General features: G+C 42.6%; 1 protein-coding gene across 23 annotated transcripts in view; it reads right to left on the bottom strand.

Moving 5' to 3' along the window:
- Window positions 1-2,559: 2,559 nt before the first annotated feature.
- Window positions 2,560-17,760, bottom strand: part of LOC105493322 (contactin-associated protein-like 4) — a 78,196-nt gene continuing 62,995 nt past the window's right edge. For 9 of the 23 annotated variants that reach the window (XM_071082515.1, XM_071082516.1, XM_071082520.1 and 6 more), the window contains 7 exons: window positions 16,535-16,661; window positions 15,911-16,029; window positions 14,794-15,019; window positions 14,118-14,380; window positions 4,843-4,969; window positions 3,918-4,639; window positions 2,562-3,778 (listed from right to left, as the gene is read on the bottom strand). In XM_071082515.1, coding sequence (XP_070938616.1) covers window positions 15,932-16,029; window positions 16,535-16,661 — 225 coding nt within the window. In that variant the 3' untranslated portion in view covers window positions 2,562-3,778; window positions 3,918-4,639; window positions 4,843-4,969; ... (1 more) ...; window positions 14,794-15,019; window positions 15,911-15,931. Of the gene's footprint in view, window positions 3,779-3,917; window positions 4,644-4,792; window positions 4,970-14,113; window positions 14,381-14,793; window positions 15,020-15,910; window positions 16,030-16,534; window positions 16,662-17,760 lie in introns of all 23 variants that reach the window. The other 14 variants (XR_011615496.1, XR_011615494.1, XM_071082517.1 and 11 more) reach the window with 12 other exon arrangements.

Genomic DNA, 17,760 nt, shown 5'->3' with positions numbered 1-17,760 from the left:
TGTTCTGGAATTCTGTCAAAGAAAGTTTTGCAAAAAGGAGGGAGAGATCACCTGTGTCAAATGCTGCTGATACATAAATTAAGACAAAGGCTGAGGAATTATGCTGCAATTCATAATTTAACAATATGACTATTGTTTGTGCTTTGAGAAGAGCAATTTTGTTGGAGTGAGTAGGCAAGAAACCATATTGGAGTCCTTGCTCAAAGGAATGTCTGACCTCTGGATTCTTTTTTTTTTTAAGATGGAGTCTTGCTCTATCATGCAGGCTGGAGTGCAGTGGCTTGATCTTGGCTCACTGCAACCTCCATCTCCTGGGTTCAAGCGATTCTCCTGCCTCAGCCTCCCGAGCAGCTGGGACTACAGGTATGTAACACCATGCCTAGCTATCTAGCTAAGTTTTGTATTTTTTGTAGAGACGGAGTTTCACCACATTGGCCAGGCTGTTCTTGAACTCCTGACCTCGTGATCCACCCACCTTAGCCTCCCAAAGTGCTGGGACTACAGGCGTGAGCCACCGTGCCCAGCCTGACCTCTGGATTTCTAAGGAAATTTTTTATTGAACAGCAGAGGCACAAATTGGATTAGTTTTAATTCTGGGATCAGGACACACGCTAAACATGTGCCTCGGCATGCCCTGCTTTTTTTTAAGCTAGGTATTCTACTATCCTTTAATAATATAATAATCATCTGCAAAACCTACGCCCATTTAATTGAAAAACTTTACGAAGACTGGTACTAGAGGTTGTTGGAGAGGACGTGGTTTCATGTAATATGAGTCACTGATGGACAAGTAAACTGGTAAAATTTCTTCGGAAAACTGGTCATACTTGTTACGCTTAAACGTTCAGATACCAAACACCCAGAAATTCCATATTGTCATATGTTTCCATGAGAAAAAACAAGAGACCTGTATTAAAATATCAACGATTATTAAAGATAATCACACTGGGTTTCATGATTTTTGTGTTAGCAACTCAGTCTTTGCCTGTTTTCAGCAGCACAACCTCTACCCAATATACATTTTGTTTTTTTTTTTAGTCTACCACTCTCTAAGAACAAATACTATATTTTCTATCAATTCTACATTCAGGGTCTATAACAGAAACCAGCATTTTGTAGATTCCAAAGAATTATTTGTTGAATAACTTAAATACGTTATTATTTATAGTATTTATATACAAATCATGTTATCATCTCAATACAGTGATAACATTTGTTATGCAGAAATTGATTTCAATCTCAGTTAAAAATATTTTGGGCATATGAGTTACTGTCACATATAGATGGTCACATTGTTTTGTTTACGTGAAGCTGTTTGTAGTTAATGTACATTTTTGGTACTTAAGCCTTTTGGTCTTGCTGCCATAGCAAATAGTGTGCCGCTTAAGAACATGAACCTGGCTGGGCGCGGTGGCTCACGCCTGTAATCCCAGCACTTTGGGAGGCTGAGGCGGGCAGATCAGGAGGTCAGGAGTTCGAGACCAGCCTGACCAACATGGTGAAACCCCATCTCTACTAAAAATAAAAAAAATTAGCCAGGCATGGTGGTGCGCACCTGTTGTCCCAGCTACTCAGGAGGCTGAGGCAGGAGAATTGCTTGAACCCAGTAGGTGGAGGTTGCAGTGAACTGAGATTGTGCCACTGCACTCCAGCCTAGGCAACAAGAGCAAAACTCCGTCTCAAAAAAAAAAAAAAAAAAAAAAAAAGAGAGAAAAGCCACTCTCATTTCTGTATCTTTTTAGCAAGTGTGTGAACTCACAGTGCTTTTCTGTGAAAAAACCCTGGATCAAATAAAAGATCATTTTTCTTAAAGCCAAAAAAAAAAAAAAAAAAAAATCTCTAAACCCAGAAAGGACCAGGAAATACTTAATAGAAGATTATAGATTTCCTGTGAGTGCATATGGCTTGGAGTGACATGATGCTATAAACCAAATGTTACTGTCCTCCTCAAATTCATGTGTCAAATTCTAATTCTATGAGATGGTATTTGGAGGAGGGGCCTTGGCAGGTGAATAAGTTCATGAAGGCAGGGACCTCGTGAATGGAATTGGTGCCCCTATCAAAGGGACTGCAGAGAGCTCCCTCATCCCTTCTGTCATGTAAGGACACAGGAAAAAGATGGCTGTCTATGAACCAGGAAGCCAGCCCTCTGCGGACACAGAATCTGCTGAACATCTGACCTTGGATTTTACCATCTCCAGAACTGTGAGAAATCAATTTTCTATGCTACCTAGTCTATGGCATTCTGTTTTGACACCCAGATTAGCTAAAGTGCCAGCCTGTCAACTTGCACACATAATTTTTGGAAACTGATTCCAAAACCTTGATGGCAAAAGGTGACTTATCTGCTGGAGACATGAAACTACATGATCCCACTTTCCACAATACACTGGAGAATCAAAACAGGCAAGAGTAGGTCAAGGTCTTCTAAAAGCCATACCTGAAAGGTTTCCAATAACAGTTGATTTGGTGGTAACTCAATCACACAAACAACCACAACAAAAAGACACAACTATCAGAGATATTCAGGATCGCCTCAAAAACACCATCTAACATTAGGGAGCTAAAAAAGGCGTGAACTTTCAAAAAGTTGAGCTTTAATGAAACATCATTTGCATAAACTGGTAATTTAACACTATGAATAAATCCTAGGGCAGGTGGCAGCATGGAGAGACCGAAGCACAAGTGCTGAGTTTGGAAGCTTTGGTTGCTGTACCCTTTGAAGCCGCCCTCTGGTCCTCGCACCCCCTGCCCGCCCATTAAGCCCATCCTGGGGAGCACATCAGGAGCAAACAGCCCAGAAGCCCAGTAGCAGAGAGACCTCCACGCCCGGAGCAGGAGGCCGCCTCTGGGAGCAGGAGGAGCTGCTGGAACCCTTTCTCACAAGCTTCTTTTCCTGCTCTCATAGAAGACAAGGCTGACTCTGGGAGCAGGAGGAGCTGCTGGAACCCTTTCCTGCAGGCTTCTGTTCCTGCTCTCAAGCACCTCCTGTGCGCAGATAGATACTCCCAGCACTGGCAGAATGCAAAGGTCCTGCTGCACCTGGGATGTGGCTCTGGTGAATAAAATAAGCCTCTTTCCAGTGAGGTAGATGAGCCGAGGCTGCATACCCTGGTCTCTGACTCCATGGTTCCCACCATGCCCGGGACTAGGGGCAGTGTGGGAGCTGCTGTCTAGGGTGGTGCTGGCCACCCGCTCTCTATCTCCAGCCACGCTGTCAGCTCCAGGGCTGAGGCCAGTGGCTACGGCAGGTGGCCTGAGGTCGGGCAGCTCCTCACTGGGCTGGTCCTTGGCTGTACCGGTGCACAGCCCGGAGGGCTCTGGAGCTGCCGCCTCTAGCTGCAGCGCTGTCTCTAGAGGGGCCCTCCCCGTGCCGTGGGCTCTGGCTCCACAGCGGGCGCTGGAAGTTCGTCTCTCTCTGCACATGGCGCAGGAGCTGAAAAAGGGGAAACGGTCACCCATGTCAGTCACTTTCCATTGGAATTTCCAAACATGGAAACCACCTCACTGAATTTAAAGGAATTCCAGTCCTCAAACACCTCTATCTCCAGCCATGTTCTCAGCTCCAGGGCTGAGGCCAGTGACTACGGCAGGTGGCCTGAGGTCGGGCAGCTCCTCACTGGGCTGGTCCTTGGCTGTACCGGTGCAGGGCCCGGAGGGCTCTGGAGCTGCTGCTCTAGCTGCAGCATGGCCTCTGGAGGGGCCCCTCCCATGCTGCGGGTTCTGGCTCCACAGAGGGGCGCTGGAAGTTCCCCTCTCTCTGCACGTGCGGCAGGAGCTGAAAAAGGAGAAAGATCACCAACGTCAATCACTTTCCTCTGGAATTTCCAAACACAGAAACAACCTCACTGAATTTAAAGAATTCCAGCTGAAAAGCACCAACCCCACAAAGCCTTCCAGACTGCAGGCCACCTCACCATGTGCCTGTGCCCGGATAGGCTCCCGAATCTCCTCTTGGACAAGGACAACGTGCAGATGCAGGCCCGATGGGATCTCCGGTGAGGTGAGGCTGCCCTGTGGTAACCTGGGTGCGCGTTTTCACAAAGGGCCACAGGCGTCTGGGGTGAGGGATAAGCCTTCGTCAGCATCGTCGGAAAAGGCTCTTCTGCCATTCCTGAAGGAGCAGCCTTGGGCAGTGGGGATGCCACACGAGAACATCTCTCTCTTTTGAGCGTCTCTCACCAAGTAAGCTGGCCACGGGGCTGACTCTAGGATATGGGCACCTGGTTACTAGAGTTCTAAGTTCTGTTCGGGTCTGTCATCAAGGAAGTGAGTCTGCTTCTTTAAGTTTCCGTCTCCACAGCCCCTTCCTTCCATAAGACCTACTCAGGACTCCACTGGGCTACTGACTGCTCACCCTCCTCCAAGGTCAACTCCTTACCTAGACACTGTTATGTCCACTCAGGGCCTGCTTGGACACCTGCACCTAATGTTCACCAGGGGCCGGATGTCCTCCTCAGGCCTGATGTCCGCCTTGGGCTTGTGTCCCACTTGGGGCCTGGTGTCCACCGGGGCCTGATGTCTGTCTGGAGGACTGATGTCCTCCTGAGGTGGGAGGATCTCTGGAGCCCAGGAGGTCGAGGCTACAGTGAGCCGTGATTGTGCCACTGCCCTCTAGTCTGGGTGACAGAGTGAGACCCTGTCTCAAACAAATAAACAAAAAACCACACAAATTATATAGTTATACAAAAATATTTTCTTTCTTTTTAACCTTATTCTATGAGCTTTTTTCTATTATTTATTGATTTTACTTTTAAAACCTTTTTTTAAAAACCAAGACACAAACACACACATTTGCCTAAGCCTAAGCAGGTCAGGAGCATCAATATCACTGTCTTCTACCTCCACATCTTGTCCCACTGGAAGGTCTTCCGGGGCAGTAACAGGCATGGAGCTGTCATCTCCTTGATAATAATGCCTTCTTCTGGAAACCTCCTGAAGGACCTGCCCGAGGCTGCTTCACAGTTAACTTAAAAAAAGAGTAGTAAACATATACTCTAAAATAACAATTTAAAAGTATACGATATTAAATACATAAAACATTAACATCATTTATTATTTTCATCAAGCGTTATGCACTATACATAATTGTATGTTCACACCCACATCACCACAAACACATAAGCTCTGTGGTGTCCAATAAATTTGCCTTTCTTTACCTACAACTGTCTTGGTAAATTCTTTCACCACCCATGCCACCATCTCAGAGAGTCGCTGCTCCCCTGTGACATGGAGTAAGGAGGATGTATAGCTGACACCACCCAGGAATATTCCCTGAGGCCAAGCTCAGGCCACAGATTATGGTGAAGTTTCCAACTTCCACACTGTAAGCCACCAGGGCCCCCAGTTACCAGGCCCCAGGGAGCATCTATGGGTCAGGCACTTGCAGAGGCCCCAGGGTATACCCCAGCACACCCTTTCCACACCCAAAACCCCGGGCATGTATAGAGGATCCACACTGTTGCCCACAAACACCAGGTAATGCATGAGGGGAAGGGAGGCTACCTTGAGACTAAGCACTGCCTCACTACCTAAAAGCATTCTGTCATCATGAGGGTGAACCAGAGATTGACTCGACTGGCTGTTTAATCCATCACTTTGGCCCTTGAGTTACTAACATTGATGGAACTGTTCAAAGTTACTAACTTTGGGTTTTCTGCCCACCTAACTGCCGGAAGCTAAGATGGGAACATCAGTGTCAGTCAAATAAAGCAACATGCGTTAACTTAGGGACCGCTGCACAAGCTCACCAATACATCCTTCTGGTGCCACTAGGATGCCACTTACTCCTCTACATAAGAGAAAATATTTTTAAAGTAGAATATGAATTATTGCTTTTTATGGAGATGTCATTATTAAATTTTATAATTGCCCTGCTTTTTCAAAGTATGACATATAAACAGTTAAATCAATTCAAGATCATTAAATCTTATGAAATAATTTTTATATACATTATCTGCTGAGTTGAATATTGCATAAGTCTTCTCCAACCCAGGTAGTCTTACAAAGACAGAGGCATATTTTTTAAATTACTGAGTTTGATATCAAACACTATAAAGGCTGTTAAGAATGCTGAGATGGATTTGCTTAATAGATGTCAAACCGGCCTGCCTTCACAGGAAGGGCATACAGCCGCTGCACTTGCACTGGACAATTTATTTGTGTGTCTGTGGATAAGATGTAAAAAAAACAGTGAATAACTTCCAAAGCAGTGAAAACCTTGCAGCTGAGCTCTGGAATTCTTAGTAGAAACCATGAAAAGGGAATGAAAACACTTAGAGCAATTGCAGGTTAGAACCTGTGATTCACAGGAGGTTAACGGAGCACATTGTGTTAAGTGAAATGAGTCAGGCACAAAAAGACAACTACCATGTGATCTGACTTATGTGGAATGTCAAACAATTGAACTCACAGAAGCAGAGAGTAGAATGGAGGTTACCAGGGGCTGGGAGGCAGGGGTTTGGGGAGACAGTGAAAGCATTCAAAATTGTAGTTAGACAAGAGGAATAAGTTTAAGGGATGCATCGCACAACATGGTGACTGCAGTTAATGTATTGTATTCTTGAAAATCAAGAAGTGTTCTCACCACAAAAAATAAGTATGCATATGTTCCTGAGCGCAATGTAATCATTCTACAATCTGCTTATTTCTAAACAGGTTTTACATAACATATATTCAATTTTATTTGCCATTTAAAAAAACTAATGAGTTGTAAAAATAATTAAGGCCGGGTGCGGTGGCTCACGCCTGTAATCCTAGTACTTTGGGAGGCCGAGACGGGCGGATCACGAGGTCAGGAGATCGAGACCATCCTGGCTAACATGGTGAAACCCCATCTCTACTAAGTATACAAAAAATTAGCTGGGCGTGGTGGCGGGCGCCTGTAGTCCCAGCTACCTGGGAGGCTGAGGCAGGAGAATGGCGTGAACCCGGGAGGCGGAGCTTGCAGTGAGCTGAGATCTGGCCACTGCACTCCAGCCTGGGCGACAGAGTGAGACTCCGTCTCAAAAAAAAAAGAATTAAGTACTGGAAAACTTGTCCCAGTTTAGGACAACTCTCTTTGTAAAATTAATGGTTCCTTTCTTAACCAACCTGTTGGTCTGTATTAGTTAATGAAATGAGACTTGGTTTATACTCTAAATCTCAACACATATTGTAATCGTCTTCTACATATTAACTGATCTGAAGGTAACAGCAAAATCAGAATGAAAGCCATCTGAAAAGAAAGTTATCCCAAATGAAATGTTTTATTAGCCTTTGATTTATCTCTTTTACTTAGAAATAAAATGAATACTTATTATTTTCATAGACCTAATTGCTTCAGGCTATAAACTTTATTGCTTAATTTCAACTTCAATTTTTATAGCCTGAGAGACATGCTTTTGAAAATATTCTTGGCTGGGTGTGGTGGCTCGGCATCTGTAATCCCAGCTACTCAAGAAGCTGAGGCATGAGGATCTTTTGAATCCAGGAGGTGGAGATTGCAGTGAGCCAAATCATGCCACTACACTCCAGCCTGGGCAACAGAGGGAGGCTCTGTTTAAAAAAAAAAAAGTCATTTTTGAATAAAAACACAACACCTTTAATTCCATGCTATTGTCCTTTATATATTAACTTATAGAAAAAGAAAAAATGTATATAATGAAATTCATTATGTTCCCTTTAATTATTATTACTAATATGTTTATTATGTTCCCCTTTATATCATGCAGTTTACTTCTTCATCAACTCCATAATCAGCTGCATATTTCTTTACAGATATTAAATTTGAAGCAATTGTCTTTTAAGATACCCTTTTGTCAGTTTCACTTACTGATGGCAACTTTCTACTTTGAGTAGCATGATTCACCTCTGTTGTCAGGCATTGGGGTTGCTGAGGGAGGAAGGTGTGTGTGTGTGTCTATGTTTGTTTTGTTCACTGACTGCATCTGTCCTACTGGCTGGGAGAACACACACTGACATCTGTCCTGGCAGTGAAGGAGGGAGCCGCCCTCTGGGCACAGAGAGAAACCATCACTGCACCCAGACTGCACCTACTCTAGTAAAGAACAAGTCTGAGAGCTTGCACACTAGTGAGATGATCAGCTCCTCACTCTGCTCACAGTAAGGACAAGGCTGTGACTATCAGCTGGGACAGAGAGTACACAGCTCAACTGCAGGTTTTTAAATAGGGAGCAGAGTCTTCTTTCTTCCATGTTAAAAAACAGTCATAATATGGTTCAGCTGACCACCAAGGACTGGGTTATATCCTGCTATTCTCTGAAACTCACTAGTGTCTTTGAATTTTTTGGAATCTCATAGCCTTTTCTATCTAAATGTGTACTGTTACTCTCATGGCTAAAAGTTGCAGGGAGCAGTCTCTTTCTTTCATTTGTGTTTCCAATTCTTTCTGGTTTCCTATACTATGACACTGTTTTAAACAAAATTTAAAAATCTTTCAGTCAGGCTGCACTCTCTGTTACACACTGGTTTTCGGTGCACTAAAATTCATAGCATTTCCTGTTTGGAAAATAAAAGCCACAATTTTATTCATCATCATCTGTTTGAAAGCCATGCTAGTTTTAATAGTTACTGTGCTTCTGAACGTATTTTAAATGCCCATTTATGTGTCTTCTCTAACATTTCCAGGTTTGTGCTATTATACACAGGGGTAAAAGAAATGACCAGGAGAATCAATGTACAAATCGCTGAAAAAACAAGACAGATCCCAGCAGTTGTTTAGAACAAAACAGACCTGGCTGAGTCTCAAGTACCAAAGCAGCAATCACAAACATGCCACAAGGGGATTTGCTCTAAATGATATTTAAATATTTTTTAAAAAGTACAATTTATATATGAGCAAAAAGAAAAGAATTAACTGTGTTTCTGAGACAGGGTCTCACTCTGTCACCCAGGCTGGAGTGCAGTGATGCAATCATGGCTCACTGCAGCCTTGAACTCCCAGGCTCAAGAGATCCTCACACCTCAGCCTCCTGAATGACTGGGACTGTCTGAATGCACACCTGGAAAGAAGGTGAAAACTTATTTATATTTCAATGTAATTCTTTGTGAAGAAGAAAAAATAATAAAGGCATTAGGAATGTAATGCCTAAATAGTAAAGTGTGTTTTTATGGAAAATGACCAGCAGCCAGAAAGAATGCCTCTCTGCAGAATATTTAGGTCCTGTTTGCAAGAGTAGCGGGGAGCACTGGACACATCTCACCTCAACCCACAGGCAAGGCAGGACCCGAGCCACAGCCTTAAATGTATTCATTTGCTAAAAGAAAACGAATACTTCTTTCTCTTCTTCCCATAAACTTAACTCTAGTTTTATCATTACATAATTTCTGGCCGGGCACAGTGACTCAAGCCTGTAATCCCAGCACTTTGGGAGGCTGAGGCACGTGGATTGCAAGGTCAGGAGTTTGAGACCAGCCTGACCAACGTGGTGAAACCCCATCTCTACTAAAAATACAAAAATTAGCCAGGCGTGGTGGCGGGCGTCTGTAATCCCAGTTACTCTGGAGGCTGAGGCAGGAGACTCGCTTGAACCTGGGAGGGGGAGGTTGCAGTGAGCCGAGATCACTTCATTGCACTCCAGCCTGAGCAACAGAGCGAGACTCCGACTAACAATAATAATAATAATTTTCATATTTGAGCCCTGATTAATATATCATTTGTGAAGCTGATGTCTGCTTTGATTTCCCCTTTCCTGAATTTTTAGAAAAATGCCAAGTTTCTACATTATGCCTGATGGCCGAGTGAGGGAGTCAGGGTGGAAGCATTTTTCGTGGAAGGTCCTGGTGGTCTCACAGGTAGCATTTAGGATGACATACGAGCTCAGGCGAGAGCAGTTTCTACCTTGTCTCTCCCTGGGAAATTATGAATATGACAAGGAGCTTCTTTCAAAATAGCCAATGCTTCCTGCATTTGCAATACAGGGTCTCGGATCCATGTCATGGGGGAAACACTCTTTCTTCTGCTTTCCTAAAATTGTCTCCAACATGAGGGATTTGACAGCATTGAATCACTGAATTCTCTCTGTGATGAAAGAGAATTCTGTCTCTTTGTATTCTGATTAACATGTTTATTCATGTTTTAAGTATCTATAATTGGTATAATCCACAAAGATACATATTTTAAACCTCAAAGCTTTTCTTATGTCAATAGGAAATTTGTAATGCAAGCAGAAAAATGTATGATATATACAGATTCAACACATAACAGTTATTCTTCAAAACCAAGTGACAATGCATAATTTAAATACTCTGGTGCTATTTATTTATTTTTGAGAAGAAGTTTCACTCCTGTGGCCCAGGCTGGAGTGCAACGGTGCAGTCTTGGCTCACTGCAAACTTGGCCTCCCAGGTCCAAGTGATTCTTCTGCCTCAGCCTCCCAAGTAGCCAGGATTACAGACGCCCACCACCATGCCTGGGCAATTTTTGTATTTTTAGTAGAGACAAGGTTTCACCTTCTTGGCCAGGCTGGTCTTGAACTCTTGACCTCAAGTGATCCACCTGCCTCAGCCTCCCAAAGTGCTGGGATTACAGGCATGAGCTATTGCACCTGGCCTCTGGTGCTTTTTAAATACGTATTCCTATTTAAGCCAAATGTTGATTTTTCCTTCAGGTTAATTTGCTGTAGCATTTGTTCTTTTGTACCTAGTGGGAGTGGGTTCCCACTGGCACGTCTCCAGTAGTCACTATGATAACTCAGACATTTCCCTGCCAGGTAAAGGCAAACCAGTGAGGATAGTTTGGCATTTTAAATGGTCAAATAACAATGATAACTTGGCAATCTCATTGCTAAATATTGTTACACAAAACAAAAAACCTTGACTATAGGTTACGTCCTAGCAAGATCTATGGAGGAACAGTGCTGAATGTGTATCTTTTCTCTTTAGGATTTATTATAAATTTTTGCTCTAAGTCTTACATTCTTGGAGTAACAATTTTAATTGGCCAAAACAGAATTTTATAATAATTCTCATCAGCATATCCCCATCGTCACTATGATAAACATTTGGCTGCCAAGTAAAGTAAAACCAATGAAGTACTAAACTGTGAATGCAGGTTCTAAAGCACATTTTAATTTATTTAATAAAATTTGAATCTATTAAGCATTTACTTGGGTGCACCAATATTTACTTTTCCTGGAATAATGATCATTTATGGCTATTCCAGGATCAAATTTTAAATCCAATTCTAATTATTTCAAAAGTCAAGACCAAATAGGTTATAATAAAGAGTATTTTTTCCAAGTTCCTCCATTTTCAGCTGTGTATGCTGGTGCATCCCTGTAGTCTCAGCTACTCAGGAGGCTGAGGCAAGAGGATTCCCTGAGCCCAGGAGTTGGAGGTGGCAGTGAGCTGTGACTGCACCACTGTACTCCAGCCTGGATGACAGAATGAGAACCCAACTCTTAAAAAACACCAACAATCAAGTCCCTCCATTTTCATTCAATAAAGGAAAAGGCTGAAGTTAAGCATATGAAAACTGAGTGAGGCTCTAAGTTATCATTAATGTGATATTTATATTATTAAATGGCAAAGCCTTAGGCAATACTGCATTACCATTCAGTTTTTATAAGCATTTAACTTCTGTTTTTAAAAAAAAATGTTGGCCGGGTGCAGTGGCTCACGCCTGTAATCCCAGCACTTTGGGAGGCTGAGGTGAGTGGATCACGAGGTCAGGAGATTGAGACCATCCTGGCTAATACATTGAAACCCCATTTCTACTAAAAATACAAAAAATTAGCTGGTCGTGGTAGCGGGTGCCTGTAGTCCCAGCTACTCGGGAGGCTGAAGCAGGAGATTGGTGTGAACCTGGAAGGCGGAGCTTGCAGTGAGCCAAGATCGCGCCACTGCACTCCAGCCTGGCAACAGAGCGAGACTCCGTCTTAAAACAAACAAACAAAAAATGTTAATAGTAGCTTTAGTCACAATTGTCAAAAGGTGGAAACAACCCAGCAGATGACTGGATTTAAAAACTGTAGTAGCCATCCCCATTAAGCTACCAATGACTTTCTTCACAGAATTGGAAAAAACTACTTTAAAGTTCATATGGAACCACAAAAGAGCCCGCATTGCCAAGACAATCCTAAGTCAAAAGAACAAAGCTGGAGGCATCACGCTACCTGGCTTCAAACTATACTACAAGGCTACAGTAACCAAAACAGCATGGTACTGGTAAGAAAACAGAGATATAGACCAATGGAACAGAACAGAGTCCTCAGAAATAATACCACACATCTACAACCATCTGATCTTTGACAAACCTGACAAAAACAAGAAATGGGGAAAGGATTCCCTAATTAATAAATGGTGCTGGGAAAACTGACTAGCCATAAGTGGAAAGCTGAAACTGAATCCCTTCCTTACTCCTTATACAAAAACTAATTCAAGATGGATTAGAGCTAATCTAATGTTAGACCTAAAACCATAAAAACCCTAGAAGAAAACGTAGGCAATACTATTCAGGACATAGGCATGGGCAAGGACTTCATGTCTAAAACATCAAAAGCAATGGCAACAAAAGCCAAAATTGACAAATGGGATCTAATTAAACTAAAGAGCTTCTGCACAGCAAAAGGAACTACTGTCAGAGTGAACAGGCAACCTACAGAATGGGAGAAAATTTTTGCAATCTACCCATCTGACAAAGGGCTAATATCAGAACCTACAAAGAACTCAAATTTACAAGAAAAAAACAACCCCATCAAAAAGTGGGCGAAGGAAATGAACAGACACTTCTCAAAAGAAGACATTTATACAGCCGACAGACACATGAAAAAATGCTCATCATCACTGGCCATCAGAGAAATGCAAATCAAAACCACTATGAGAATCCATCTCACACCAGTTAGAATCATTAAAAAGTCAGGAAACAACAGGTGCTGGAGAGGATGTGGAGAAACAGGAACACTTTTACACTGTTGGTGGGAGTATAAACTAGTTCAACCATTGTGGAAGACAATGTGGCAATTCCTCAAGGATCTAGAACTAGAAATTCCATTTGACCCAGCCACCCCATTACTGGGTATATACCCAAAGGATTATAAATCATGCTGCTATAAAGACACATGCACATGTATCTTTATTGCGGCACTACTCACAATAGCAAAGGCTTGGAACCAACCCAAATGTCCATCAGTGACAGACTGGATTAAGAAAATGTGGCACATATACACGATGGAATGCTATGCAGCCATAAAGAAGGATGAGTTCATGTCCTTTGTAGGGACATGAATGCAGATGGAAACCATCATTCTCAGCAAACTATCACAAGGATAGAAAACCAAACACTGCATGTTCTCGCTCATAGGTGGGAATTGAACAATGAGATCACTTGGACACAGGAAGGGGAACATCACACACTAGGGACTGTTGTGGGGTGGGGGGAGGGGGGAGGGATAGCATTAGGAGATATGCCTAATGTAAATGACAGTTAATGGGTACAGCGCACCAACATGGCACATGTATACATATGTAACAAACTTGCACATTGTGCACATGTACCCTAGAACATAAAGTATAATTTAAAAAAACAGATAAATAAAAAAATAAAAACTGTAGTATAGGCTGGGCGTGGTGGCTCATGCCTGTAATCCCAGCACTTTGGGAGGCCAAGATGGCCAGATCACGAAGTCAGGAGATCAAGACCATCCTGGCTAACACAGTGAAACCCTGTCTCTACTAAAAATACAAAAAAATTAGCCGGGCGTGGTGATGGGCGCCTGTAGTCCCAGCTACTCAGGAGGCTGAGGCAGGAGAATGGCGTGAACCCGGGAGGTGAAACTTGCAGTGAGCCGAGATTGTGCCACTGCACTCCAGGCTAAGCAACAGAGCAATACTCCGTCTCAAAAAACAAAATGTAGTATATACATACAATAAAATATAATTTAGGCATGAAAAGGAGTGAAGTTCTGATACCTCTTACAACACAGATGAACCTTGAAAACATTTTTTATAACTTCTTTCACTGTGACTTATTTTAATGCATTTTAATGTATTACTGACATTTGCATAATTTGTTTTTCGTTGCACAACCAGGATTTCTTTCCTAATGTTTCTGCTATAATCAAGGAACATGGAAAAGAGAGAAGTGGTTTACTACAATATCTAAACCCTTTACCCACACAATGGTCTCCTTCACAGATAGACTCTTGACTTTACAACTCTCTTGTTGCCTATGCCAGATCCTATCAGAGAGTGTGGAGGTGCTTCCAGAAGTTTCTCCTCTCACGTGCCATGAGGCAAGGTTGAAGGCTGGTTTTGCTCTCCAATGTGCACGCCTGAAAAAGCCCTGGTGGGGCACAGGCTGGGTAACTCCCGCTCCACTTCTCTGTTTCACGCAGGGATGACACGAGCGACTTCCCAGCTACCGATGGATGAAGAGCAGCTGCGGATATGGATATCAGCTTTTATATGGATGAAGTGCTACTTTGTTTAAGAGGAGGAAATAATTTCCATAGATAAGATAATAGCTCTTATTTTAAACTAAATTGATTAACAATTTAGATTATTCATATAGAGAAGGAAAGGCCTTCTGGCAACAGGAAGCACAGTTTCATATCAAATACATAAAAATGATCAAAATCTTATGGAAGAAAGGTATCTTAATTTTAATCACCAAAATTTAACTTTTTTGATAAATATTTAGGGCTATAATGAAAAATAAACCAATGCTAATAGAATGACAGTTGCAGGGAATGCTGTCGAGTTTCTTGTTTGTGGTTTGAACACTGAAAGGCCCCACCTTGTTATGGTCATAATATTTGGCCTCACTCTTGTTGTTATGCTGAGGACACTCACCATTTAAGGTGAGAACAACTGGAAGGTATTCCTCGCGGAAGGAGCTCTTGTAGAGCTGTAAGCGGGGGGACGGTGGTTCGGAAGCTCAGTGTGGCCGCCTCTCTGGTCAGCATGACCCCTTCAGGAAATAAAGCTGCAGGGAAGCTGGAGTTCTTACTGAAGGTGTAAGTGTACTGTTCTTGAAGACTGTAGATCACCATGGTGCCCATTCAACATGCCAAAATCTCTGGAATGACACAGTTTTGCTTATATTAGGAATATGTATATGCCAGACTCTTGCTTTGTGTATATTTTTCAAGTATCTCTAACCCTTAAATATCTCAAGATAAAATAATCATGGCATTTTTTTTTTTTTTTTTTTTTTTAGACGGAGTCTTGCTCTGCCGCCCAGGTTGGAGTACAGTGGCCGGATCTCGGCTCACTGCAAGCTCCGCCTCCCGGGTTCCCGCCATTCTCCTGCCTCAGTCTCCCGAGTAGCTGGGACTACAGGCGCCCGCCACCTCGCCCGGCTAGTTTTTTGTATTTTTAGTAGAGACGGGGTTTCACCGTGTTAGCCAGGATGGTCTCGATCTCCTGACCTCGTGATCCGCCCGTCTCGGCCTCCCAAAGTGCTGGGATTACAGGCTTGAGCCACCGCGCCCGGCCAATCATGGCATTTTTGACGTTTTTTTTAAACTTTTAAATTTTAAAGATTTTAAAAGAGGAATATAAAATATAGATAATTAAACTCCCTCATATTCCCAGGACCCAGAATTGATTAACAATTAACATCCTATTATTGCCCCCAAAATGCTTCATCTTCGATTTGGATAAAGGTGAATCTCCAGTAGAACTGTGTAATTTCTATGTTACTGCTTTCCTCAGGGTGTTGCACTGATGATCCTCTGAGAAATGCAGAAAGGACTGCCACCAGATCCAACAGAAGCAGTCAAAGACATCTCAAGAATGGAATCCTATCTCTTCCTAAAGTAAATGGGTTTGGGACAGAAACGATTCTATTTTAAATAATCAGACAGAACTGCCTTATACTTTCCTTAGAGTGCCAAATGCCAGAATGATCTCTGCAGTCTGTGATCTCCCACAGTTTCTCTGCAACCTGCTCCATGGGCACACCCACCTTGTGTGTAGACAGCCCATCTTATGTGGCTGCTGCTGCCGTGTCCTGCACTCCCTGGCTCCACTCCTGGCATGGCTGTGGCTTTCTTCCAGCGTCTGGGGAGTGATGACAGAGAAGTCCTGGACACAGCATATTCACGAGAGACGAGATCAAAGCTAGAATACATGTGTTTCATTTTGCCTGTTTTGGGGGAGCTGAGGTCATGGAGGTTTCCCTGTGAACATGCAGAGTTGTCAGAGGTGCTAACGAGCCAATAGGCCTGATGGCTCTGTCCTTGCATTTTCTCATTCGCTGACCAATTTTAGCGATCTTAGCTTTCAGTAAAGTAGGTATGGATAAAACACTTGCCAACAAGTGATATAATATTTCAGATGATTCCATTAGTCTTTACAGCTGTGGTCTTATTTAAATACTGTATCGAAGAGACATAACCCAGAGGTAATATAATTTTTATCACTTTTTCCCCAATTATAAGATACATTGCTTTTTCAAGTTAATTATTCCTAATGAAATACAGATTACCAGGGCATATAATGTTGTTTTTAACCCATGCAGCTAACTTTCCCATAAAACATGGACATGTATTATTAGTGAGCCAAGACAGTTCCTCTTGCCACTACTTACTGTCCCTTTGGCAGAGCAGAGACCCCAGCATGTAAGCCGCTTCAGAACATGGCCGGTGTGTGTCCATCCTAACAACCCGAGTAACTGGCAGGAGCTCCTTATGGGAAAGAACTTCTGTGTCACTGGCCTTAGGAAGCAAATACAACTACCTTAATGTTATTCTGAACAACATACAGCAAATAATAGCCTTTCATTGCAGTTCAAGAAGTATTAAGTTACATTTGTAAATATATAGTGTAAATCAAAAATATAATTCTAAGCCCACTGGCCATCTGAATGGACCCCTCCTCTGGGCAAGGGCTTTTCAAGGCTAACCTGAGGGACTGGTTCAGGCCATGATGGGGGACAAGGGGTGCCTCATTACACCCTCCTCCCTTTCAGAATTACCAGTGGAACAAACTAAGTCTGCTGAGAAACATTTTCAATCTCTTCTCTCTGAAGCCTGGAGGCTTCATCTGCATGATAAACTTTGGTCTCCACAACCCCTTGTCATCATAACCCAGACATTCCTTTCTACCGACTCCAAGTCCTCCAGTTAATAACTTAACTCTTTCAACCAACTGGCAATCAGAAAATTGTTCCATCTACCCGTAATCTGGAAGCCTCCCCTTCCCTGCTTCGTGCTGCCTTTCCAGACTGAACCAATGTACATCTTACATGTATCTGACCGAGTCTCGTGTCTCCCTAAATGTATAAACTAGGATGTGCCCCAACGACCTTGGGCACATTTGGCTCAGAATAAGTCTCTTCAGATATTTTACAGAATTTGACTCTTTTCATCATCCATAATAGCAGGGAAATAAAACTGCTTGTGTGAACACTTACTAACATAGTAATGTATTTAGTGAGGCCATCTGAGGACCAGTGTTCACTGTTCATAAACCTGACCACAGAAAAATAAGTGGTCATGGGTGCAGGTGTGAGATTACATTCTCCATGCAATTAAGCACGCCACTGCTCTTTCCAATGTAGCCACTGCATAAAACTTAAATGCAGTTACCATGTGAGGAATAGCAATCTGCCTTCACCATAAAAGCACCTGTCTGAGAAGATTTAGGATTTCAATTATCAGAACTTTATTGCTAAAGTCTTAAGAGATTCCTATTGTGATTTTTAGGCATTTCCTTACTCATTGATGTTATAAATTTAAAAACAAAACAAAAAAAATACTGATTCAAGAGCAAGATGAAGGTATGATACGATGCACTTTTTTTTTTTTTTTTTTT

Source organism: Macaca nemestrina, chromosome 17 (genome assembly GCF_043159975.1).
Source record: "Macaca nemestrina isolate mMacNem1 chromosome 17, mMacNem.hap1, whole genome shotgun sequence".
NCBI classification, from domain to species: domain Eukaryota; kingdom Metazoa; phylum Chordata; class Mammalia; order Primates; family Cercopithecidae; genus Macaca; species Macaca nemestrina.
Note: the sequence above shows the minus strand (reverse complement) of the source record. Positions and strands in the feature narration are given on the sequence as shown.